The 25,371-nt window shown below is 36.1% G+C and overlaps 1 protein-coding gene and 1 long non-coding RNA gene across 4 annotated transcripts in view; one reads left to right on the plus strand and one right to left on the minus strand.

Moving 5' to 3' along the window:
* Positions 1 to 24,884, plus strand: part of LOC100332699 (histone deacetylase 9-B) — a 58,817-nt gene extending 33,933 nt beyond the window's left edge. For 2 of the 3 annotated variants that reach the window (XM_087295192.2, XM_087295191.2), the window contains 6 exons: positions 6,558 to 6,689; positions 9,864 to 9,970; positions 13,062 to 13,184; positions 19,602 to 19,755; positions 20,081 to 20,298; positions 24,295 to 24,884. In XM_087295192.2, coding sequence (XP_087151318.2) covers positions 6,558 to 6,689; positions 9,864 to 9,970; positions 13,062 to 13,184; positions 19,602 to 19,755; positions 20,081 to 20,298; positions 24,295 to 24,516 — 956 coding nt within the window. In that variant the 3' untranslated portion in view covers positions 24,517 to 24,884. Of the gene's footprint in view, positions 1 to 6,557; positions 6,690 to 9,863; positions 9,971 to 13,061; positions 13,953 to 14,217; positions 14,821 to 14,927; positions 15,742 to 19,601; positions 19,756 to 20,080; positions 20,299 to 24,294 lie in introns of those variants that run through there. The other variant, XR_015945303.1, reaches the window with a different exon arrangement.
* The window catches only part of LOC141378963 (uncharacterized), a 102,011-nt gene that overhangs the window by 25,551 nt on the left and 51,089 nt on the right, over positions 1 to 25,371 (minus strand). Inside the window, exons 2-3 of the long non-coding RNA XR_015516333.2 lie at positions 5,508 to 5,606; positions 4,450 to 4,522 (exon numbers count right to left, since the gene is read on the minus strand). This is a non-coding gene — a long non-coding RNA (uncharacterized LOC141378963). The remainder of the gene's footprint in view (positions 1 to 4,449; positions 4,523 to 5,507; positions 5,607 to 25,371) is intronic.

Consider the following 25,371-nt stretch of genomic DNA (forward strand, 5'->3'; position numbering starts at 1 on the left):
CGCTTAGTAAAAAAACATAAGTGTGTCATTTGGGACAACACTACATACATATACTATCCTATTGAGTGTGTAAGTGCATAAGTACATAGTGCATGAGTGCATAGTGTATAGTGTGCCATTTGGGACGCAGCTAAAGTAAGAAAAGCAATGAAAGAGAAGAAACTTACGTAATGTTTCACTCAGTATAAGTGATGCTTGACTTTGCAACACACCCCACAAAGTACATCTGAAAACATGCGTATTTTTCCGGGAACGCGTATTTGAGTCTACACGATATTTTCTGGATATTCAGGTGTCTTGTTGCGAGGCTGATTTGGAGATGAGTTTGCAGAGGAAGGTGATACGCCTGACTTAACGATAAGACTGAAACACTTCTCAAAGGAAACACAAAAATAGAGCTGGTTTTCATCCAGCCGCTGTTTTCACGGAATTTCCAGCATAGCCAAAAAAGCGGGAAGGGGGTCCTGAGGCTCAGCGGGCCGGAATACCGCAACCCTCCGGGGGCGATTTCTCCTGAGCGCAGGGGTCTGTGCATCGCAGATCAACGCCAAACCACAGGCCGTCTTTTCATCTCCTCTCAATAACTCAGGTAACAGCTTTTTAAAAAGAGGCCTACGTTAGGGGGGGGGATACAAAAACAACACAGAAAATGTACAAGAAAAATAGCCCGGGTTTTTGTCAATGGAATAATTTGTCTACGCTGACAAGACAGTCTGCAGGGCCACTTCCTGCGGCTCCGGTTTCAGGCGTAGATCAGAATGAACAAAGATCAGCAGAAGAGGTCAGTCGAGACACAAAACACCTCTCTGTGCCCGGAGAAAAAGTATTTTTGGCTTCTTTTATGACTGTAATTATTTGCGCCGAAAACATAGGTAAATTTAAAGGGATGGAAAAGAGAGAGCCTATAAAATCAGAACAGAACCCTCGGTAATCTAATAATAATCCAGTAAAAATATTTTTGGACACCTAAGAGCTAGCATAGCAACACCCTGGCGACCATTTAAGGCACCGCTATACATTAAACGAAATAAAACAAGACCTGAAATTACGTCATTGCGAACTAAAGTTCAATTTGAGGACATCAACATGAAAACAGGGCGAGGCAGTGGTGCAGTAGGTAGTGCTGTCGCCTCACAGCAAGAAGGTCGCTGGTTCGAACCTCGGCTTAGTTGACGTTTCTGTGTGGAGTTTGCATGTTCTCCCTGCCTTCGCGTGGGTTTCCTCCGGGTGCTCCGGTTTCCCCCACAGTCCAAAGACATGCGGTACAGGTGAACTGGGTAGGCTAAATTGTCTGTAGTGTGTGTGTGGATGTTTCCCAGAGATGGGTTGCGGCTGGAAGGTCATCCGCTGCATAAAAACTTTCTGGATTAGTTGGCGGTTCATTCCGCTGTGGTGACCCCGGATTAATAAAGGAACTAAGCCGACAAGAAAATGAATGAATGAACATGACAACAGATTGACGTTGAATTGAACAAACTAAATTGGCATGAGTGTTTCCCAGTACTGGGTTGCTGCAGGAAGGGCATCCGCTCCATAAAACATATGCTGTAATAGTTGGCGGTTCATTCTGCTGTGGTGACCCCTGATAAATAAGGGACTAAGCTAAAGAAAAATGCTTGAACCAATACATCAAGCACCCTGTGTGTAGATTCCCCCTTAGTGGTTTTGAATGACGCTTTGAGGCCTCGTCCAGGGAGATCGGCCCTCAGATTGGGTCTGTCGGAGGGGGTGGCGTGTGATCATGAAGGTAGTGTTTGTTCTGGGTCTCGGTCAGGACCCTCGCTGCAGAATGATTGACAGGCGTGAGGCGGGGGAGTGTCAGTGAGATGCTGAGTGCTGGTGATGTGCAGGCGACAGCTCTGTTTGTGGAAGGAAAGAGAACAGCGGGAGAGACACTTCAATACTGCCGCACTTTTACCTACAATTATCAGTTACTGGAACAAACTCTCAATCATGACTATTGAAGTTGACCTGTTATGCCGGTTTTTACAGGACGTACAATAAGTCTCTGACATCCCTAGATAGTGTGTGTGTGAAGTTTCAGCTCAAGATACCACAGAAAGAATGTTTTATATCTGTTTGAAACTGTCCCTTTTAGGCTTTGATCCTAATTGTGTGGTGTTTTAGTGACTGTTGCTTTAAATTCAAATGAGGTTGTGCTTTTTTTAAAAGAGGGCGGAGCTACTGATGCCTATGTGTCAGCATAGTGGCAGATTCAAACACAAGGCTAACATGATCTCAGACCGCCTAATTTTTGGTGATTCCGCGATCTCTGAATTAAAAGCAAAATCCACAAACAAAATCTCAAATTTTTTAATCAAATGCAAAATAATCGCAAAAAATGTATATAATCTCATAAAACATCAAATTCCAAACCATATAATCAAAATATATTTATTTCAGTTTGAAATAAAATGTTGAAAATGACTTTGCAACTGATCACCAATCTTTGCGCACCATCATTACATTACATGGAGGCCCGGGGGGGGGCGGTGTTTTGCAGCCTGTGCAGTAAGCAGATGTGGATGAAGCACGAGGGATTTACATGCATACCTGTCAACCCTCACATTTTCCAGGGATTCTCGCGTATTTTACAGTTCTATCCCATAAAGGTATTTTCCCGTATTTTCAGTCTTTCTCTGAAAAGCCGAGCCTCCCTATACACAACCCATACCACCGAACCACAAGGGGCCGCCACTTGCTCTTAAAAGTGAGTTTGTTTTTGTGCTTTCGCTTTGTTTAGGAATGAAAACACTTATAAATAAACATAAAAAACGGCGCAATTCCCTTTCCTTTTCAATACATATGCCGTCGCCCTTCATATACAATCCTCAAAACAGTCATATAATGGTGCATGACTGTCAGCTGTCGCGCGACATAGTGAGGCAGAGCGAAAGTCTAGGTTTTGGATGCGTGTTTAAACAGAAATATACACATAGTTAATATTATTAACATATAAGGATGTCGATCTTGGTGGATTTTTTTTCAAGCACAACTAATTTCGTCTTAAATGAGCTTAACAAGTTAGGAAAGCTGTCAAATGCTTTTATTATAATGTTAGATGTGTGCATTTTTAAAGTGACAGCTTGTTTAATGTAATGAAAAACATCTAAATAAATGAGAGATTCAGTCGTTGCTCTTTAATCAGAATGTGTAAGTTCTACAGTGGAGAAACAGCTATGAGATTTGATAGCTTGATTCTATTTCAATATAACAGCTATTAATTTTAATAAGCAGAACTGTTTGGTAATGTTTTTGCTGATAATGTTTACTATTTATTTTTTCTGTTGTTAATCATAATTTTAAAACACATTACTAAACATTTAACTGTTTATTTACAATAAAACAGCTCCAAATTTAGTAATTCTGGGATTTTTTTGTGCGTTTGACGCTCTTCAGACTGCAAAAAAATGTGTGAGCAAACATCTAAAAAACTATATATATAAAAATTTTATTTCCCTTAGTATTTCCTTCACTGTTGTTCATTTAATTTAGTATTAGTTCATGTATTGTGAATACTTTATTTTAGTTAACGAAATGTTTTACTAAAATAAACTTGGTGAACAAATTTCCTCGCTACATGCAGTTCACTGAATGTCCACCGGTGTCGCTAAAAACAAGGTTTTCTGAATTCTGCACTTCTACTCCATGAGGACCTGAAGCTTTAAATTAATATCAGAAGCATATGGTGTGTGTGTGTGTGTGTGTGTGTGTATGCGTGTTCTCTAGCATATGGAACTGGTCAACAGCCGCAGCTAAAAACAGCTCCACAGGTGCGCGCGAGGGGTTTTCTGGACGCTCCATCACTACAGGTGTTTGTTTAAGGAAGTTTGAGTGGAGCTGTGCTGAAAATGCCCTTTAATGACGCAGCCAAACGCAAACATGCCGACCGCTCGCCGTATTTTCCCTACCAATTAAAAACATGTAAATCCTTCCCTCTAATTGCTGGGCAAATATTGTTGCGGTATTTTTCTAATAGCTCTTATTCATCATTTGTCAGAAAAAAACTCAATTACGGTATTTGGCCATCGCTGTAATCTTCTTTTATCTGCCAAGTGCTCCTGAATTTCCTTTTCATTATGATCGGATTTTTTTTACCACTTTATTAATCAAGAAAGTGCCGTTTTTTAGTTACCAAAATTTGGAGAGACAGCAAAATCGCAGCACCCGGAGGAAACCCACGCCAACACGGGGAGAACATGCAAACTCCAGACAGAAATGCTAACTGATCAAGCCGGGACTCGAACGAGCGACCTTCTTGCTGTGAAGCAACAGTGCTAACCACTGAGCCACCATAACACTCCTTAAATTAAATTCAGTATGCTCATCAACACGTCTTGGCAATAAACAGTGTGTGTGGGTGTGTTATTTTGCCTGTCATTTCTTTCCTGTGCAGTGTGTTAGTTGATGTTGTTCACCTGGTGTGAGTGTGTATGTGTAAATACCCACTCAGCAGTCAGACCAGCAGTAGTTGGCGTCTGTCAGGTGGTTGGCTTTAAAATCCAGGGGTTTTTGTGCGACTCTGCAGGTCATAAGGGGACAGAAAGTGAGGATTTCCCCTTGTCTAAAGCCAAACCTCTTTCTCTCGCTCTCTCTCTCACACATTTCCACATTTAGGTGCTTTATTGGCATAACAAATAACTGTACATTCGTATTGCCAAAGCAGTGCAGCAGTGCTGCGTACAAACAAGTGCAAAAAGGGCAGTAGTGCAAACAAATGAGTATAAAATATGATGCAGAAATAAAGAAAATACAATAAAAATAGATTGATAAAAAATAAAAATAGATTAATAAAAATAAAAAGATTACTAAAAAATAAAATAGATTGATAAAAAATAAAAATAGATAAATAAAAATAAAAAGATTACTAAAATAGATTGATAAAAAATAAAAATAGATTAATAAAAATAAAAAGATTACTAAAAAATAAAATAGATTGATAAAAAATAAAACTAGATTAATAAAAATAAAAAGATTACTAAAAAATAAAATAGATTGATAAAAAATAAAAATAGATAAATAAAAATAAAAAGATTACTAAAATAGATTGATAAAAAATAAAAATAGATTAATAAAAATAAAAAGATTACTAAAAAATAAAATAGATTGATAAAAAATAAAAATAGATTAATAAAAATAGATGAATAAACATAAAAATAGATTGATAAAAAATAAAAATAGATTAATAAAAAATTTAAATAGCTAAAAAATAAAAATAGATTAATATAAATTAGAAATAGATTAATAAAAAAAGATTAATACAAATAAAATAAAGATTAATAAAAAATAAAAGTATGTGAATAAAAATAAAAATAGATTAGTGGTAATATAATAGGATAACTTTATAAACTTGAGATAACTCTCTCTCTCTCTCTCAGTGTAAGTCGTATCTGTGTGGTCATGTAAACACTGCTACCGTCAGGGTTTGTGGTCTTCAGGCTGGCAGGTACTGGACTGAGAACTGCTGGATGCTTTTAATGTCCTCCAGATGAAAACTGAGTTCTTACCTCATTAAAACTGGACTTATCCCAGAATCCCTTAGTGCAGCTGGAGCAGAGCCACACTTTCACTCCGCAGGTTCAGTGAGCCGCGCAGTCAGACCACTTCTACATGCAGCAATTGATTTTTTCCCCATGTTTTTATTAATGTAAAAAAAAAGAAAAAAAGAAAAATTTTTTTATATATATATATATATACAGTTGAAGACAAACTTATTTGTTGTCCTGTAAAATTTGATTCTCCATTTCATATAACATTTGTTTTTTCAGGAGAAGGTCTTATTTCTTTTAGCTTGGCTGTAATAAAAGCATTTTTTACATTTTTAAATATATATAATACTAGCTGGCGACCTCTGAAATAGAAACTAAGCCGAAGGAAAATGAATGTATTTATATTATGTACTGTCATCGTGGCAAGACAAAAGAAATTATTAATTTTAAAACTATTTAATCCAAATTTAGAATAAAAATAGTGTCATTTACAGCATTTATTTATTTCAGAAAATTCACAAATCTTGTAATTTGTTGCGATTGAAATTCAGGTTTATTCCCTCAAATAATGATTTCTGAACACTTCTGGAATGAAAAACAGTTAAAAGCATTATAACCCTTATTTCCTTTAGTATTTTTTCTTCTGGAGAAAGTCCTATTTGTTTTATTTTGGCTAGAATAAAAACAGTTTTTAATATTTTTAAGGCCATTTTAAGGTCAATATAATTAGCCCCCTTCAGCAATATTAGTTTTGGATAGTTTACAGTAAACCAGTGTTATATAATGACTTGCCTAATTAATATCTACCCTAATTAACCTAGTTGAGTCTTTTTAAGCTGAATACTAGTGTATTGAAGAATATCTAGTCAAATATTATGTGCGGTCATCATGACAAAGAGAAACGAAATCAGCTAGACATTAATTAAAGCTATTATTTTTCCAAAAATCTTCTTTCCGTTAAACAGAACTGGGGGAAAAAGTGTAAAAGAACTCAAATTTGACTAATAATTCTAACTTTAATAATTGATAATTAATCTGCATAACATGTCTGTTTTCTCCTCGTCTCAGCATCTGAGCCCAATCTCAAGGTGCGCTCCAGACTTAAGCAGAAGGTTTCTGAGAGGAGAAGCGGTCCGATCCGCCGCAGAGACGGCAGCGTTCTCGTCACACCGCTCAAAAAGCGAACTCTAGAACTAACAGGTGAGCAAACCACAGAAATATTCAGCTAAATGACAGATCGACAGCCTTTTTACCAAAATCCCTGCTTGTCTTTGCTGCTTTACAAATGACAGAATCTACAACTAATTTGTACTTAGGCACTTAGTATAAGTTCTTTAATTTGGCTCTAAAGGGGATAGTTCACTCCAAAATGACATTACTCTTCCTCCACTTGTCACAAACCTGTTTGAGTTTCTTTCTTCTGTTGAACACAAAAGAAGAAATTTTGAAGAATGTTAAAAAAACAGTAACCATTGACTTCCATTGTATTTTTTTCCCCAATTTTGGAAGTTATTGGTTAACAGATTTAAAACCCCTTAAGAGTGAGTCCATAGAGAGTACATTTTCATTTTTTGGGCGAACTGTCCCTTTTACTGGAGATATCAGTGCTTGGCTTTGCTGCTTTGTCTGAGTTATAGAATCTACAATTGATTAATCTGTATTTGTTTTGTGCATGGTCACTTAATAGAAGTTCGTCAATTTGGCTTTAAAAGTTTTAGTTCACGGCTCAAATGTAATTTCTGTCATCATTTACTCTTCCTTTACTTGTCACAAACCTGTTTGAGTTTCTTCCTTCTCCCTTAAACACAAAAGAAGATATTTTAAAGAATGCTAAAACAACAGTAACCATTGACTTCCACTGTATTTTGTTCTCATTATGGAAGTCGATGGTTATCAGTTTCAAAAAATGTTATTTTGTGTTTAACAGAAACTCAAAGATTTATAACCACTTAAGAGTGCGAGTAAAATTTCATTTTCAGGTGAACTGTTCCTTTAACTAGAGATATGTAACCTCAGCAATTAAACAAATCATTTCACAGGCACTTTTTTTTTATAAATATCACTGCTTATCTTTGCTGATTTGAGTTTTAGAACTTATAATTCAGTATTTTGTACTTGTTTTACTTAGTCACTTAGTATAAGTTCTTAAATTTGGCTCTAAAAGGGGAAGTACACATCCAAAATGTAATTTCTGTCATCATTTACTCTCCCTTCACTTGTAACAAACCTGTTTGAGTTTCTTTCTTCTGTTAAACCCAAAAGAAGATATTTTGAAAAATGCCAAAAAAAAAAACAGTAAACATTGACTTTCATTGTATTTTTTTCCCAACAATGGCAGTCGATGATTATCAGTTTTTAAAATTTTTTATTTTTTTTTTCTTCACTCCCATCAGGTGAAGTTTTTTTTCCCTCTCCGCTGTCGCCACTGCCTCGCATGGTTCAGGATTGGTAGAGCTACGCATCGATGAATTGGCTCTTCAGTGTTTGAACTCTCAGTAATGATTAAATCACACTGAACTGAGCTAAACTGAACTGAACTTAAACACTAAAACCTGAACCACACTGTTACAGTTACTGAACCACACTGTTCCAGTTACTATGACCATTTATGTGAAGCTGCTTTGACACAATCTACATTGTAAAAGCGCTATACAAATAAAGCTGAATTGAATTGAATTGAATTGAATTTTAAAAAATCTCCTTTTGTATTTACAGAAACTCAAAGATTTAAAACCACTTAAGAGTGAGTCCATAGGGAGTAAATTTTTTTGGGTGAACTGTCTCTAACTGCTTGGCTTTGCTGCTTTGACTTATAGAATCTCATTAATTTTCTTGTCGGCTTAGTCCCTTTATTAATCCGGGGACGCCACAGCGGAATGAACCGCCAACTTATCCAGCAAGTTTTTATGCAGCGGATGCCCTTCCAGCCGCAAAACATCCACACACACACTCGTATGCTACAAACAATTTAGCCTACCCTATTCACCTGTACCGCATGTCTTTGGACTGTGGGGGAAACTGGAGCCCCCGGAGGAAACCCACACGAATGCAGGGAGAACATGCAAACTCAGAAATGCCAACTGACTCGAGGTTCGAACCAGCGACCCAGCGACCTTCTTGCTGTGAGGCGACAGCACTACCTACTGCGCCAGATATAGATTCTACAATTGATTAATCTGTATTTGTTTTATACCTAGTCACTCAGTACAAGTTTTTAATTTTGGCTCTAAAAGCACTAGTCAACTCTAAAAATTACATTTCTGTCATCATTTACTCTCCCTTCACGTGTCACAAACCAGTCCCAGTTAATTTCATCTGCTGAACGTGAAAGAAGATAATTTGAATAATGCTGAAAACCAGTAACCACCGACTTCTATAGTATTTATAATTCCTATGAAAGTCAATGTTTAAGAGTTTCAAAAATTCTTCTTTAGAAACTCATAAAGACTTATAACCACTTAAAAGTGAGTACATAGAGAGTAAATTTAATTTCTTTGGGTGAACTGTCCCTTTAACTAGAGATTTGTAGCCTCATTAATTAAACAAAGGGTTTCACAGGCGCTTTTCACTTCTTATCTTTGCTTATTTGAGTTATAGAATATACAATTGATTCATCTGTATTTGTTTTATGCTTCATCACGCAGTACAAGTTCTTAAATTTGGCTCTAAAAGGGATAGTTCATGCCAAAAAATTACATTTGTCATCATTTATTCTCCCTTCACTTGTCACAAACCTGTTTGAGTTTCTTTCTTCTGTTGAACACAAATGAAAATATTTGAAGAATGCTGAAAACATGTAACCATTGACTTCAATTGTATTTCTATTTCCTGTTATGGATGTCGATGGTTATCGGTTTCAAAAATCCTTCTTTTTTCTTTAACAGCAAAAAGAAACTCAAAGATCTATAACCACCTAAAGGTCCCATGAAATTAAAATAAAGTTTGTTAGTTTTAAGGATATCTATAAGCTAGTGTGGTCCAAAACCTCATTTATAACTTGCATTTTGTCACTTCAACATAAATGGATCCACATTTTTATCACGTCACCTCATGTTTTAGTTTCTCACTGAATCTTTTGACCAATCAAACGCTCTCTAGTGTCTGACATGCCCCGCCCCCTTCTTATCATTGGCTGTTCATTTGATGTGATTGATCTCAACCACATATGACACACAAAGCTATTGGCTGTTTTTTTCATAAAGGGGAGGGGTTACTATATGCCCCGCCCTCTATTCATGTATCAGTTGAGATTACGTCATACATCGAATAAAAAATGCGTGTTTCAAAGCACTTTTTTGAGTACATAGTCAGTAAATGTTCCTTTTTTTCGGTTGAATTGTCCTATTTAATCACTTCCATTTTTTTCCACTCTAGATTCCTCAGCCAATGAGAGTCCTGCAGGCTCGGGTCCGAGCTCACCTATTGGCTTGTGCAGCAACGAGAACGGAGTATCATATCGGTCCAGCACAACTCAAATCGAGGTACTCTTCTCAGGATAATTTTGAAAAAAATCATTTGATAGCATCTGACTTAAAGGGATACTTCAAACAAAAGTGAAGATTTTACTACCCATTTACTCGCCCATCTTCATCTGTTGAACACTAAAGAAGATATTTTAAAAAATGTTGGAAACCTGTAACCATTGACTTCAAATGTATGTTTTTCCTACTATGAAAGTCAATGGTTACAGGTTTCCAACATTCCAAAAACTGAATATAGTTTTGAATAGGAAAAAGTGTAACAAGCGCCAATATGGCGAATGAAGCCCCGCCTACTAGTACAGGAGCCAATCATCGATCACTATAGACTGACGGTTCTCCGTCAGGAAAGCTCAGACCAGACATGTGCTTTATGACAGTTTGGTGGTCAACAAGTGCACTGGAATCTCAGTGATTACCTGCGTGTCATAAATTTCTGAATAAGTATATATTTACACATGTACATAAGTATAAATCGACTCAATGATGGGCTAAAAACCTGGAAATCTTTTAGGTGCAGATTTTGTGTGCGCCTAGAAATAATTAACAGTACATATGTATTAGTAAAAACATCTGAATATGATGGACCAGAAGACAAAGCATCAAAACAAGTGGTAAAACTGCATGCGTCTTTCTCAGAACTATCTTTATTTTAGCATCATCTGCTTTAAATGTACTATTGTGTGTGTGTGTGTGTGTGTGTGTGTGTGTGTGTGTGTGTGTGTTTAATAGTGGATTTGTTCTTTCTTCAAAATAAATACCATATGCTTTGAAACGTTATGTTGAATGCACTGACATTCTTCACAAGCTCCTGTAGCAGGTTAGTTTCCTCCAGCACAGATGCAGCTGTGGGCTTTGGTGCATTTGCGTGCGCTTCTGAATCTGCGATTGCATTTTTGGGAACTGAACCATAGAAACCGAAAAGCTGAAACCCCTGTTACCGTTTCATTACTCTTATCAGACGATGAGGGGAAAGAGCCGACCCCTTAAATGTATTGTTCAGAGCCCGTCCCCAGGCGCTCATACCATCAGCCTGACAAACAAACAGCGTTTAAAATCTCATCCGAGCATCAGTGCAGCATGAGTCTGAGGTGTGTGCGTGTGCTGAACTAACTGTGACAGCTCTTTTCCGCTGTGGTTTCTGGCTGCGCTGGCGGTTGGGGAAGGGGTGAGGGGCTTTGGGATGCTGAGGTTTATTTCTCCTGTGAAGTTCTGACCAAGCATTTCCTCATGGGCCGCTGGCCAGCCGACTCTCCTCTCCTCCTGTAGGCACACAGCCCACTGAGCTCATCCGCACATCAGAGACGGCTAACTGTTCATCAGTGTGATACACACACAACCAGAGAACATTTACAACACCACAGACAACAGCATAGCAACAGAGGAAAAACAATCACTGCATCTTAGCAACAATAAAGAACACTATCGCAAAAACCTAGCAACCATCCTGAGGTGCATGACAACACAGTAAAAACAATCAGAATAACTTAGCAACCGCATAGAACACTATAGCAACAATTACAGAACATCCATTACACCCTTAGCAACCATTCAAAGCTCCATGGCAACACACTTAAACAATTCGCAACATCTTAGCAACCACATAAAGCACTATAGCGACAACCTAGCAACTTTTAAAAAACATACAGAACACCCTAGAAACTATCCAGAGCTGCATGGCAACACAGTAAAAACTATCACAATAACTTAGCAACCACATAGAACGCTATTGCAACAACCTAGCAACCCTTAGAGAACATATTCAGAATACCTTAGCAACCATCCAGAGCTGCATGGCAACACAGTAGAACAAGCAGAATAACTTAGCAACCACATAGAACAACCCATAAATAACATTCAGAATACCTTAGCAACCATCCAGAGCTGCATGGCAACACAGTAAAACAGGCAAAATAGCTTAGCAACCACCTACAACAACCCATAAAGAATATTCAGAATACCTTAGCAATTATCCAGAGCTGCATGGCAACACAGTAAAACAGGCAAAATAACTTAGCAACCACCTAGAACAACCCATAAAGAACATTCAGGATACCTTAGCAACCATCCAGAGCTGCATGGCAATACAATAAAACAAACACAATAACAGCATCCACACAGAAGATTATCGCACCAACCTAGCAACCTTTAGAGAACATTATGAAACACATTGGCAACCATCCAGAGCTGCATAGCAACACAGTAAAAACAATCACAATAACTTAGCAACCAAATAGAATGCTATCGTTACAACCTAGCAACCCCTAGAGAAAGTTATGAAACACCTTAGCAACCATCCAAAGCTGCATGGCAACAGTCAAACAATTAAAATAAATTAGCAACCACATTAAATGCTATGGCAACAACCTAGCAACCTCTAGAGAACATTCAGAACACCTTAGTAACCAACCAAAGCTGCATGACAACACAGTAAAACAATCAAAATAATTCAGCAACCACTTGGAAAACTATCACAACAACCTAGCAACCCCAAGAGAACTCCCAGAACACCTTAGCAACCATCTAAAGCTGCATGTCAACACAGTAAAGCAATTAAAATAAATTAGCAACCACATAGAACGCTATCACAACAGCCTAGCAACCCCCAGAGAACACTCAGAACACCTTAGCAACCATCTAGAGCTGCATGGCAACACGGTAAAAACAATCACAATAACTTGGCAACCACACAGAACAGGATCGCAACAACCTAGCACCCCCAAAAGATCATTCAGAACACCTTAGCAACCATCCAAAGCTGCATGACAACACAGTAAAACAATCACAATAACTTAGCAACCACATAGAACACTATCGCAACAACCTAGCAACCCCTAGAGAACATTCTGAAACACCTTTGCAACCATTCAAAGCAGCATGGCAACATAGTAAAATAATCAAATGAACAATCACTATAACTTAGCAATAGCAACCACATTGAATACTATCGCAACAACTTAGCAACCCCTAGAGAACATTCTCATTCAGATGTACTTAAAGCACCGATGAGCACACACTCATCCTGCAGTACTGTTAATGTGGCTCTGCATGATGTAAGAGCTGATGTAAGATGTTCTGTCTGTCTCTCCTCCAGCGCTGTCTGTCTCAAGGAGGCGTCCTGCCGACAGATGGATCCCTGTCTCTGTTGAATCTCTACACATCTCCATCTCTCCCCAACCTCACGCTGGCTCTGCACCCGGCTCACACCCACATCTGCGTAAGTCCCTGTCCATCATAGACATGTGTGACGAATCTCTTTAAACTCAGTCTTGGTTCGATTTATTTTATTTTAACGTGGTTCTGCACCACATTGTAAGTACTGGGAGATTTCATTTTTTATAGATTGCATTATTTTTTGGGGCTTTATGAGAGTGGGCGGAGTTAAACATCGATTTTGGCACATTTTTCTCTCTGCAACTCTCTGATTGGTGTACATTTCTGTAGAGTTTAATGGAGTTTTACTGCATAAGTTATTAGGGGTGGGGTGAAAATATTTAAACAATAGTATTGCCATTTTGTTTCCTCACAAATCATAAAAAGAGTAGAAACATAGAAAGTGATAGCCATAAAGTTGACAGAAATGAAAACAGCTGATGGAGTATATACTAACCTGCGCATTATTCTGACACAAGATGGCGCCAAACAGGAAAAAAACACAAAGCTGACAGAATGAAAACAGCTGATGGAGTATACACTAATCTGCACATTATTCAGACACTAGATTATGCCAAACAGTCAAAAACAAAAAGACATGTGAATGAAGCAAGTTTGACTTCGAATGAAGCAAATTTGACGTGCAAATGAAGCGAATTTACTGGGCAAATGAATCGAATTTGACACGTGAATGAATGGAATTTGACGCACGAATGAATGAAATTTGATGCGCGAACTAAGCAAATGTGACGCGCGAATGAAGCAAATTTGACGTGCAAATGAAGCAAATTTACTAGGCGAATGAATCGAATTTGACACGCGAATGAATGAAGTTTGACGCACGAATCAATGGAATTTGATGCGTGAATGAATGAAATTTGATGCGCGAATGAAGCGAATGTGACACGCGAATGAAGCAAATTTGACGTGCAAATGAAACGAACTTGATAAGCGAATTTGACACATGAATGAAGCGAATTTGACGTGCGAATGAAGCGAATGTGACGCGCAAATAAAGCGAATTTGATGTGCGAATGAAGAAAATTTGATGCGCGAATAAAACTAACTTGATAAGCGAATTTAACACATAAATGAAGCAAATGTGACATGCAAATGAAGCGAATGTGACGCGCAAATGAAGCGAATTTGATGAGCGAATGAAGCAAATTTGACGCGCAAATGAAACTAACTTGCCGCACGAATGAAATGAATTTGGCGCGCAAATTAAACAAACTTGACGTGCGAATGAAGCAAATTTGACGTGCGAACAAAACAAACAAATGAAGCAAAATTGAAATGCGAATGTAGCTAACTTGACGCACGAATTTGATGTGCAAATGAAGCGAATTTGAAATGTGAATGAAGCTAACTTGACACGCGAATTTGACGCGCAAATGAAGCGAATTTGATGTGCGAATGAAACGGACTTGACATGCGAATGAAGCAAATTTGACGTTCAAATTAATCGAATTTGACGTGCGAATGAAGTGAATGACACATGAAAAGCGAACTTGACATGCGAATAAAGCGAATTTGACGTGCAAATGAAGCAAATTTGATGTGCGAATAAAGTGAATTTTTATGTGTGAATGAAGTGAATTTGATGTGCGAATAAAGCAAATTTGACGTTCAAATTGATCGAATTTGACATGCGAATGAAGTGAATGACACATGAAAAGCGAATTTGACGTGCGAATAAAGCGAATTTGACGTGCGAATGAAGTGAATGACACATGAAAAGCGAATTTGACGTGCGAATAAAGCGAATTTGACGTGCGAATGAAGCGAATTTGTTGTGTGATTGAAGCGAATTTGATGCGCAAATGAAGCAAATTTGACATGCAGACAAAACTAATTTGCCGTGTGAAAAAATCAACTTTGACTCAAAATGTTCACACATCTAGTTACGTGCGAATAGTGTGTGCCTCGTCTGACATGAACAGTTCCTTAAATAATAAGCACTTGTGTTTTGTCTCTTCTTGTTGAATCACTGAATGTTTCCTCAACTGTGAGTCACCTTGGCCAAACTATATGTCAAACATTGTTCACATTCACCAGGATACAAAAAAATACCAATTCTCAAACAATTTGCACATTAATTTGATCGCTTTTTAAAATGAGTTGCCAGATCTGCAGAACCATCTTAAAACAAGCACATGCATAAATGAGACAAATCTCCCGAGCTTTTCCTCTGGGATTAAATGTGAAAGCAGCGTCGCCAGCTCTTGTTCTGCTGCGCAACAGATATGAATAGATGTCGCAGAAAAAAGCAAGGGGCTGCGAAACTGTATTTTTAGGAGACGGTGAGACGCGGAGTCGCATCTATTTGCAGGAGAAAGCACAAAATACTGTATGAGGAATGCACTGGAGAGCGATCCTCTTTATAGATCAGCTGTGTGTTTTTACAGAGACGTCTGTTGTTTGCAGAAGGTTTAGGAGCAGATCTCATTCAGTGCTTTCACTGAGTGCTTGTGCTGGATTAATATACAGCCCTCGGGCTCGTGACCTCTGACCCCCCGCCCTTGGGTAAATACGGCGCACGGTTTCAGGTTTCAGGGAGCGAGTTAAGCATCATCGTCCATCACGGGCTGTTACACAAACTTCAAGAAATTGTGTTGGGAAAGCGGCGTAACATGCCAGCAAATCAAAACACGGATCACTTTTACCATGCAGACGAGGACACTTTCAACACTTTGGCATTTTAAAATAGCCGAATGAGTCACTAGGGAGCTCTAAACGTGGAGCGGTAATTACGTGCACCTTATAGGCGACGCCAAACACAAACGCTGACTGGATGCGTTTTAAAAGGAGCGCAGATATTAATATTTCATATGCAGGAGGCGTTATGTAAGCCACCACTTTTTTGATTCTAAAAGTAGGAAAATATGTCATGTATTAAAGCATATGTCATCGTTGGCTTAGCACGTCGTCACTTCATGTTCAGTCATGTTATTGTTTTGACTTTTTAATGTAAGACTTGCCTTATTGATTTACTTAAAGTTGCCATGAAGTCTTTTTCTACTTCACTGAAAACCATAATGTTGTCTTAACTTAAACAATTAAGTAAAGTTGACTGAACATAACTTAAAATTTTGCATTTTGGTGGTATCACTTAAAATATGAGTTAATTTAACTTATGTACCATGAAAATGCAAAAACTTAAGATTTCAAGTGTAGTGAGCTCAAAATCATAATTAATCCTTTGGAAAAAAAATAGGTCATTTTCACAAATGTAGTCTTGACTGTTAAATTCTAATATGTGCAACCTTTTTTGTACAATATCTTTTTTTAAATCAGAAAACATGTCTTCAGATATATTTATTTATCATAATGTGAATAATTGGCTACTTATTTTTTTATTTAAAATTTATTTTAAAATATTTTATAGTGTATTATTACACACACACACACATACATACATATATATATATATATATATATATATATATATATATATATATATACACACACACATATATATATATATATATATATATATATATATATATATATATATATATATATATATATATACATACACATATATATATATATATATATATATGTATATATATATACACACACACACACACACATATATATATATATATATATATATATATATATATATATATATATATATATATATACATACACATATATATATATATATATATATATATATATACATACATATATATATATATACATATATATATATACACACACACACACACACACACACACACACATATATATATATATATATATATATATATATATATATATATATATATATATATATATAAATATATATATATATATAGTACTGTTTTAATGGAACTACAGGGCACTAGATGGCGCTGATCAGACACCTGGAATGTATAATAGGTGAGTGGGTGAATGAAGAAGAGATTCAGTTGTGGTAGAGGGAAGTATGGTTCCTTGGAGCTACTGCAAACTGTTTGTATTGTGAAGTCCTAGTTGGTAAACCTTGCCTTTAAGATCAGCCTTTAAGGGCTTCCTTATTCAGTTTGGCAAACTTAGCACTAAGTTTGGTGCACTGAACAATTCAAGTACTTAAGTACAAAGTTTGGTGAACTGAATAATTCAAGTATAATCTACAAAACCAGCAAGTTAAATAAACTCATACATGCAAGTTTTGGGGAGACTCCATTACTCAATTAAATTGAGGCAACGAGTTTACTCAATTAATTTAGCTCAGTCAACTTATTAGGGTTTTCAGTGTAGTCTTATTTTTATATTTATGTAGTAGATCTTGTTATAAAGTCTGTATTTTTGTAGCACGGTGACTCAGTGGTTAGCATTGATTTGAGTCCTGGCTGGGCCATATGGCGTTTCTGTGTGGAGTTTGCATGTTCTCCCCATGTAGACGTGGGTTTCCTCCGGGTGCTTCGGTTTCACCCTTAGTCCAAACACATGCGCTATAGGCAAGAGCGGACTGGGATAAAAATTCAGCCCTGTAGCCACACCAGCCCACACTGACACAGCCCCACCCATGGACACACACATTCAACCACTTATATTGGTGTGCAGATGGTGAAATAATATAGGCAGTACTAGAGCTGCACAATTAATCGTAAAAAGATCGCGATCTCGATTCATCTCAAGTCACCAAACTTCAGTTTCAGTTTCAACTTCGGTTTCAGATCTCTCCCAAAGCATAAAAATTGCTCTGCATTATAGACCTCTTAAACATAAGTCTCTTTTACTAGTCGTCTCGCTCTCAGGAAGTTCACCTTGGCCTTAGCTGTGGGGGAGTTTGAGATCGCCCTGAGCCCCACAAAGGGAGGGAGCCCTTGACTCGAGAAATGCCTTGAGCTCAGGGCTCTCTCCCGGGACAGCATGCCAAATGAGCTTTCGTAAGTCATGAGCTAAGTGTGAACTCTTGAAACAAACATTTATCATTACCTGCCACCAGTGGTGTAAAGTACACAAGTAAATAAACATTGTTACTTAAAGGGCCATGAAGCCCCCTCGTTTCAGCAGGGTGTTTTCACACCTCTACTTTGGAAAAAGTCAGAAAAGTGGGCGTGTCCAGCTCTGTTTAGGGGGGAGTGTCGGAGGAAGAAAAGAGGCATGGTGTGGGAGTGTCTATTTGGGCGCGCTGAATTTCAGAGTCAAAACACACACACACACACAGCGGACAATGTGACTGTGTTTACATGGACATCTGTAGTCGAATTATTTGCCAAATTATTAAATGCTGGACTTTAACTGTAGTTTGGCTCTTTCATTCAGGGAATTCATTCATGTCCCTCCCGACAAACGTGATATTTGATTCGAGGAACTGCTCTAAGCGTGTATTTTTCATGCAATGTTTGATACCGCACGGCGAATGAGAGAAAAAAAACTCAGCATTTCCTGGAAACTTAGATGCACACGGCAGGTAGCGTCAGAAAGCCATGTGTGTTATTCCGGTCACAAAATCCTACACGAGGTTATAGTTTGGTTGTAACTGTTAGTGCTAACTTGTTTACACTCGGTGCAATAGTTTGTTTGATACGAATAAAATACGAACTGAATAAACAAAGAGCACTGGTCGCTCACTTACCAAATCTGTAGAGACAGGACAATCACCAGCAACTAGAGCCGCATCTTTATTTAGAGGAGACTACAAGCAAACCGGATCTCAGCGTTTGCAGATGAGAACAGCTCTCAGGTAAACAATAGCCCTTCTTAGACACGTAAGTTATTGTTGTCGCGCGTCGCGTACACTGTTAATCCACACGTGACTCCAGCTGAGCTCTCACAGAGAGAAAATGAAAACAAAACTTCACTGCAGCAAACTATAAAAGCAACACTTCACGCTTGTTTTGCCAACACAACGTGGCGTCTCTGCCGTCTACACTCTGACAGTAATGAATATTAATGAAGTTGCACAATAGAGCGCGCTGATTGGTTTGAACCAAGCCTTACTCATGCATTAATGCAGCACACTGTAAGACGTAATAAGACACACTCTGGCACAGACGTCCAGTCTGCACGCTGGAATACACGCTATTATCTCATGACCGTGACGCAGCTTCAAAAATTCGTTTCAAACAGGAAGTACGAATTTGCTTGAAATAACGCAAAAACAACCAATTTACACTTTTTAGTGAAATATAGGTGTCTTAATAGTGTTTTTAGCAGTGTGGGACACATATACCACTGTCAACAGCTCAACACATGTGTTTTGGTGTTTCGTGACCCTTTAAGTATTTTTTTTAGCTACTTTGTACTTGTACTGAGTATTTAAAATATAAGCAACGTTTACTCTCTACTTGACTACTTTTTTGATTGAGTTTATGTACTCTTTACCTGGACAGAAGCTTTGACACAATCTCAATTGTAAAAGCGTTATAGAAATAAAGATTGAATTGATGAGGTGTGCATCGCTGTGTTTGTTACTGTGAAGTTGTATACATCGAGTCCTGACATGGTATTAATAGCGTTTGCCTGTTGTGTGCTCTGCCAGACGGGGACGGCGCTGAAGGATGGCAGTGTTGAAGGTCTGTCTGCCGCCGCTGCGTCTCCAGTCTCGATGGAGTCTAAAGTGAGCAACGGACAGCAAGCGCTCCTGCAACACCTGCTGCTGAAGGAGCAGAGACAGCAGAGGATCATCTCACCTGGTAAATACTGTACATGGCACCAGACTTAGACCAGGGCTCCGTACTTCATACGAGGATTACTCCGTTAACTAGACTTGATTATTGATGATTAGACACACTCCAGGATAGTTTCATCTTCAAAACTCATCCAATTGGTTTAGCAACAGGTCTGGTAGCTCAAACTTTTGCGGTGGCAGCTTATTAAAAAATGTGATGGTAATGGAAGTCAATGGGGCAAAAACAGGCCCCAACATAACCAAAGGGTGGTCAATTTGAACAATACACAAGAGTTAGGTAACTAATATCTCATCTCTCTCTCTCTCTCTCTCTTTCTCTGTGTATGTAGTGACAGGTAGTGTTCCTGTTCTGTCCTCCTCTCCTATGCTGCTGAAGGATCGTGTATTATCCAGCTCTCGCTCCAGGCTCCCGCGGCATCGGCCTCTGAACCGCACACAGTCGGCCCCGCTGCCACAGAGCACACTGGCACAGCTGGTCCTGCAGCAGCAACACCACAACTTCATGGAGAAGCATAAACACTACCAACAGCACGTACACATGGGCCAGGTAAACACAATTCAATTCATCTTTAATTCTACAGCACTTTTACAGTGTAGATTGTTATTTCACAGTCAAAATCGCATCAAAACACAACAGAAGGCTTTAGAGGAGACGTGGAAGAAGCTAGTGCTACACACAGGAGCAGTTTGAGGACAAAAACCTGACGAATGCCTGAAATATCATTCTTAAACAATGGCTTTAGTTATTTAATCCTAATATGAGTGGAATATTGCATTCCTGGCTGTGGAATTATTAAAAAAAAAAAATAAAAAAAAAATGCATCGCCATCATCTTGGGTGTGCATTATGCGTCTAATTATTCCTTACATATTCTACTTTCATAAAATATACCTGAATTTAGTGATGTGGAAAAACTGATGCCTAAATTAATACCTCAATTAGGAGCATTCATTTTGTTAAAACTGTTAAAATAAGAGTGCGTGTGTGTTTGTGTGTGTGTGTGTGTTTGTTCTTTAAAAGCATTTTTAAAGGCTCTTGTCTCTTAAATGATGTGTAAATGGATCTGACTGATGCCTCGCTGAGACAGGAAGTGAGTTAATAGATGGACAGGAAGTGAGTAAATCCCAGCAGGATTTTTTTTTTTACTGCAGCTGCTTTTAACTTCTTTAATGTTTAAAGTTGCATTTAAATATCCCAATTTTATTTCTTTTCTAACATTTTTACTTTAATGTATTTGATTTGATTTGTTATTAGTTTTATTAGTTGGGTTTATTAGTTTTTAGTTATTTACTTGCTTTGTTTTGGCTATTGTTTTAACTTTTCAATTGTTTTCATTTTTGTTTTAAGCACATCAAGTTAAAGGATAACTTTGCCCTGAGAATAAGCTGACAAAAAAAGATTTAGCCAATTTTATTTAAAGTTACAAAAATCTATTTTTATTTTGTTTAATTTTATTTAGTACTAAATTATTTTGGTTTATTCATTTCAATTTTCTTTATGCTTAATTTAGATAATAATTAATTAATAAATTAATTTAAATATTTGGATAAAAAAAATTAATTATACAACCAAAACATGTTTTGAAAAAAAAAAAATCACAATATAAATAATTGCACTTTATTAGATACCTACTATTATTAGATATTTTTTTAAATTATTATTCTATTGTTTAGATTATTATTATTATTGTTATTATTATTATTATTATCACTACTTTTTTTAGATTTTATATTATTATTATTATTATTTCGATTTTTTACATTATTTATTATTACTATTTTTCAATTTTTTATTTTATTATTATTATTAGATCTTACTATATTATTATTATTTTAGATTTTATTATATAATAATAATTATTATTATTTATTATTATCCAAAATTCAATCATGTGATTTTATTTCAAGTTACAAATTTTTTTTTTAAATTTTGTTTAATTTTATTTTGTATTAAATTATTTTTGTTTTATTTATTTCAATAATTTTCTTTATTCTCAATTTTAATTTAAGTTAAACATATTTAAATATTTAATAATACAATCAAAACTCATATTTGAAGAAAAAAAACAATATAAACAATGCATTTAAATGCAAACAACATTTTTAGCAATTACATTAATTTGCACTTTATTTATTTTATTTGTTTAAATTGATTCAATTGTGGAAAATTGTTTTCATGAGCCAATCTAGTAATCTTAGTCAGTTTTATGACATGCTTGATTTTTCATCCAATGTCTTATACACACAGTGCTTTATTGTTATCCTAATAAAAATTCTATTCCTTTTCCATTCAGTATTACTCCCTCTCACTCTATGTGGAGAAATATAATAACAATGAAAAAAGTCAAATAAAAGAGTAGGAACTCACTAAACATCACAATTAAAACTTAAATAAATGTAACAAATAAGAACGGGAATATTTCCAACTAAATCTCTCTCAATTTTTGATTCATATGACTTTATTGGCATAATAAACATGGGTATATACTGCCATAGTGTACATAGCAGAAAAAGACAACATAAATAATAATAATAATAAAGATTGGGACGATAATAATAACAACAATAACATAAAAAGGAATGGAAAGAAAAATATACAATACTCTCTCTCTCTCTCTGTCTTTAATCCTGACTTCATCATTTCTTCACCCTCTTTCATTTCCTGAAAGTCTAAGAGAGGATTTTTTGCGCGCACACACACACACACACACACACACACACACACACACACACACACACACACACACACACACACACACACACACACACACACACACACACACACACACACACACACACACACACACACACACACACACTTTATTTCACACAAAACTTTTTTACGGCTGAATATTTTTGGAGGGTGGGATTATTTTACTCTTTTACAGGAGGACTGAAGCCAGATGAGTGGCGTTTTCAGAGTTTACGAGCGAGCTTTAACTAGAAGATACCAAAAAAGAAAGAAAGGTCCTGTTAATGTGTCGCTTCTCATTAATTGTGACACATAACTGACCTCAGAGCAGTCGATGCTGCAATTACAATACAGCACAGTAGGGAAGGCCACAGTTTTCATGTGTTTAAAGACGTTTTTTCTTCTTATAAATTATGACACATGACTGGAATTACAATACAGAGCTACACCTGTCACAATAATCAACATTTCGACTCATCTTACAAAACCTTGAGATCACCTTAATAGTTTTTGCCATTGCAATTTCCATTCATTCATTTTTCTTTGGCTTAGTTCCTTATTTGTCAAGGGTCCCCACAGCGGAATGAACTGCCAACTATGTTTTACGCAGCAGCTGCCCTTCCAGCCACAACCCAGTAATAGGAAACGGCTATGCACACTTATTCACAGACACATGCAACATGCAAACTCCACACAGAAATGCCAACTTTTTTTTTAAATTTATATATGCATTTACATTTATAATTTTATATCAGAATATAATTATATAAAAAAAACAGATTTTATAAGTTTTCAGATTTTAATTCCTCAAATAGTTTTAGATTTTATATTATTATTATTGTTGTTGTTTACATTTTATTATATTATTATTTATTATTATTATTATGTTAAGATTTTATTATACAACTATTGTTTAGATTATTATATTTTTATTATGTTAATTTTATTATATTATTATGTTTACATTTTATTATATTATTTATTATGTTAATTTTATTATATTATTATTATTATTATTATTATGTTTAGATTTCATTATATTATTTATTATTACTATTTTAAGATTTTATTATATTATAATTTATTATTATTATTAGACTTTATTATATCATTATTTATTACTATTATTATGGGACTTTATTATTATTATTATTATTATTATTATTATTATTATTGTGTTTAGATTTCATTATATTAAATTATTATTACTATTTTTAGATTTTATTATATTATTAGATCTTATATTCGTATTCTTATTATTATTTTATATTTTATATTATTATTATTGTTTAGATTTTATTATATTATATTATTTTATTATTATTATGTTTAGATTTTATTATACTATTTATTATTACCATTTTAGATTTTATTATATTAATATTTATTATTATTAGATTTTAATATAATATTTATTATTATTTTTAGATTCTATACTATTATTATTATTATTATTTTTAGATTATTATTAGATTGTTTATTATTATTATTATTATTGTTTAGATTTTATTATATTACTATTATTATTAGATCTTATATTATTATTTTAGAGTTTATATTATTATTATTATTATTATTATTATTATTTTTATTACATACATTTTTTGTTAAAACAATTTATCATTTTTAGATATTATTTTTAGATTTTATTTATCATTTTAGATGTGCGGCAAGTGTTATGTTGTGATAATCTGAAAAAAAGGCCTGCAAAACAGTGCATTAAGTCTTGAGTGAAGTGCTCAGCTCATGAAACTGTGCGTGTTGTACTGTTACTGAATCAGCTGCTATGAGACAATATGAAACCATTAACTCTATGTTCTGTGTTTGTGTGTGTGTGTGTGTGTTTGAGTAGGTTGTGTGCGAGTCACAGGAGCAGCAGCAGGAGGATCTGGCAGCGCCCCCTGCTGGAGTGATCCGCAGCAGACACACCGCTGTCATCCACATGAAGACTGAACCAGCAGAAGAAAACAGCCAATCAGGAGCTGAGGACACAGGTGAACAGCAGGTCTCAGATCAGATCCAGAGACGCCACAGCGAGTGCAGTCTGGAGGACATGACCGAAACCGATGTGTGAAGGAGAGAGATGAAGGAAAGAGGGAAGAAGGGCTGAATCTCGTTCAAAACTTGTCAAATAATGTGCCCAGGTCATATTTCACTTTATTAAGCCACTAGTTAATATTGAGAATTGGTAATATTATGGTGGCACGGTGGCTCAGTGGTTAGCACTGTCGCCTCGCAGCAATAAAAACACTGGCTCGAGCCCCGGCTGGGCCATTTGGCATTTCTGTATGGAGTTTGCATGTTCTCCCAGTGTTGGTGTGGGTTTCTCTCTGGGTGCTCTGGTTTTCCCAGCAAGTCCAGAAGATTTAATGTTATTTTGGTTACTTAAATATCTTAAAAATATGTTATTATCATTATTAATAACAATAAACCAAAACAAAAGCCCAAACATTTAAAAGAGCTTGGATTTAATTTGACCTGAGCATGACCTGGACAGTTTTAATTCGAGGTTCGGCCGCAGAAACAGTTTCAGCAAGTGTCTAGAAAGAGAAGTGAAGTGTTAACGCTGAAGTGAAGAGAAAGAGTGTGTGTGTGTGTGAAGCTAAAGAAAGAAAAGCAATGACCACAGAGCTTCATTTGAGTCTCATGTTAAAGCAACAGCAGCTCGACTGATCTGAGAACAGGAAATGAGGCTGAGAGCTTTTCTGCTGCTGTTTTAACGTCAGTGTGAAGGCAAAATCAGTGTGTTTGATGTCTTGATGATGTCTGTGACTGTGATATAAACACATTATACTGTTTTCTGAGAGCAAATGAAATGCACTTACATGACATTAATTGTGCTTTTCGTTAATTGTGATGAAAACTGCTACTGGTTGGAGAAAATGTCACATTACGTTGAAGAAATGATGCTATTTATAACCAAAAATGT

Source organism: Danio rerio, chromosome 19, assembly GCF_052040795.2.
Source record: "Danio rerio strain M-AB ecotype USA chromosome 19, GRCz13ab, whole genome shotgun sequence".
In the NCBI taxonomy this organism is placed as follows: Eukaryota; Metazoa; Chordata; class Actinopteri; order Cypriniformes; family Danionidae; genus Danio; species Danio rerio.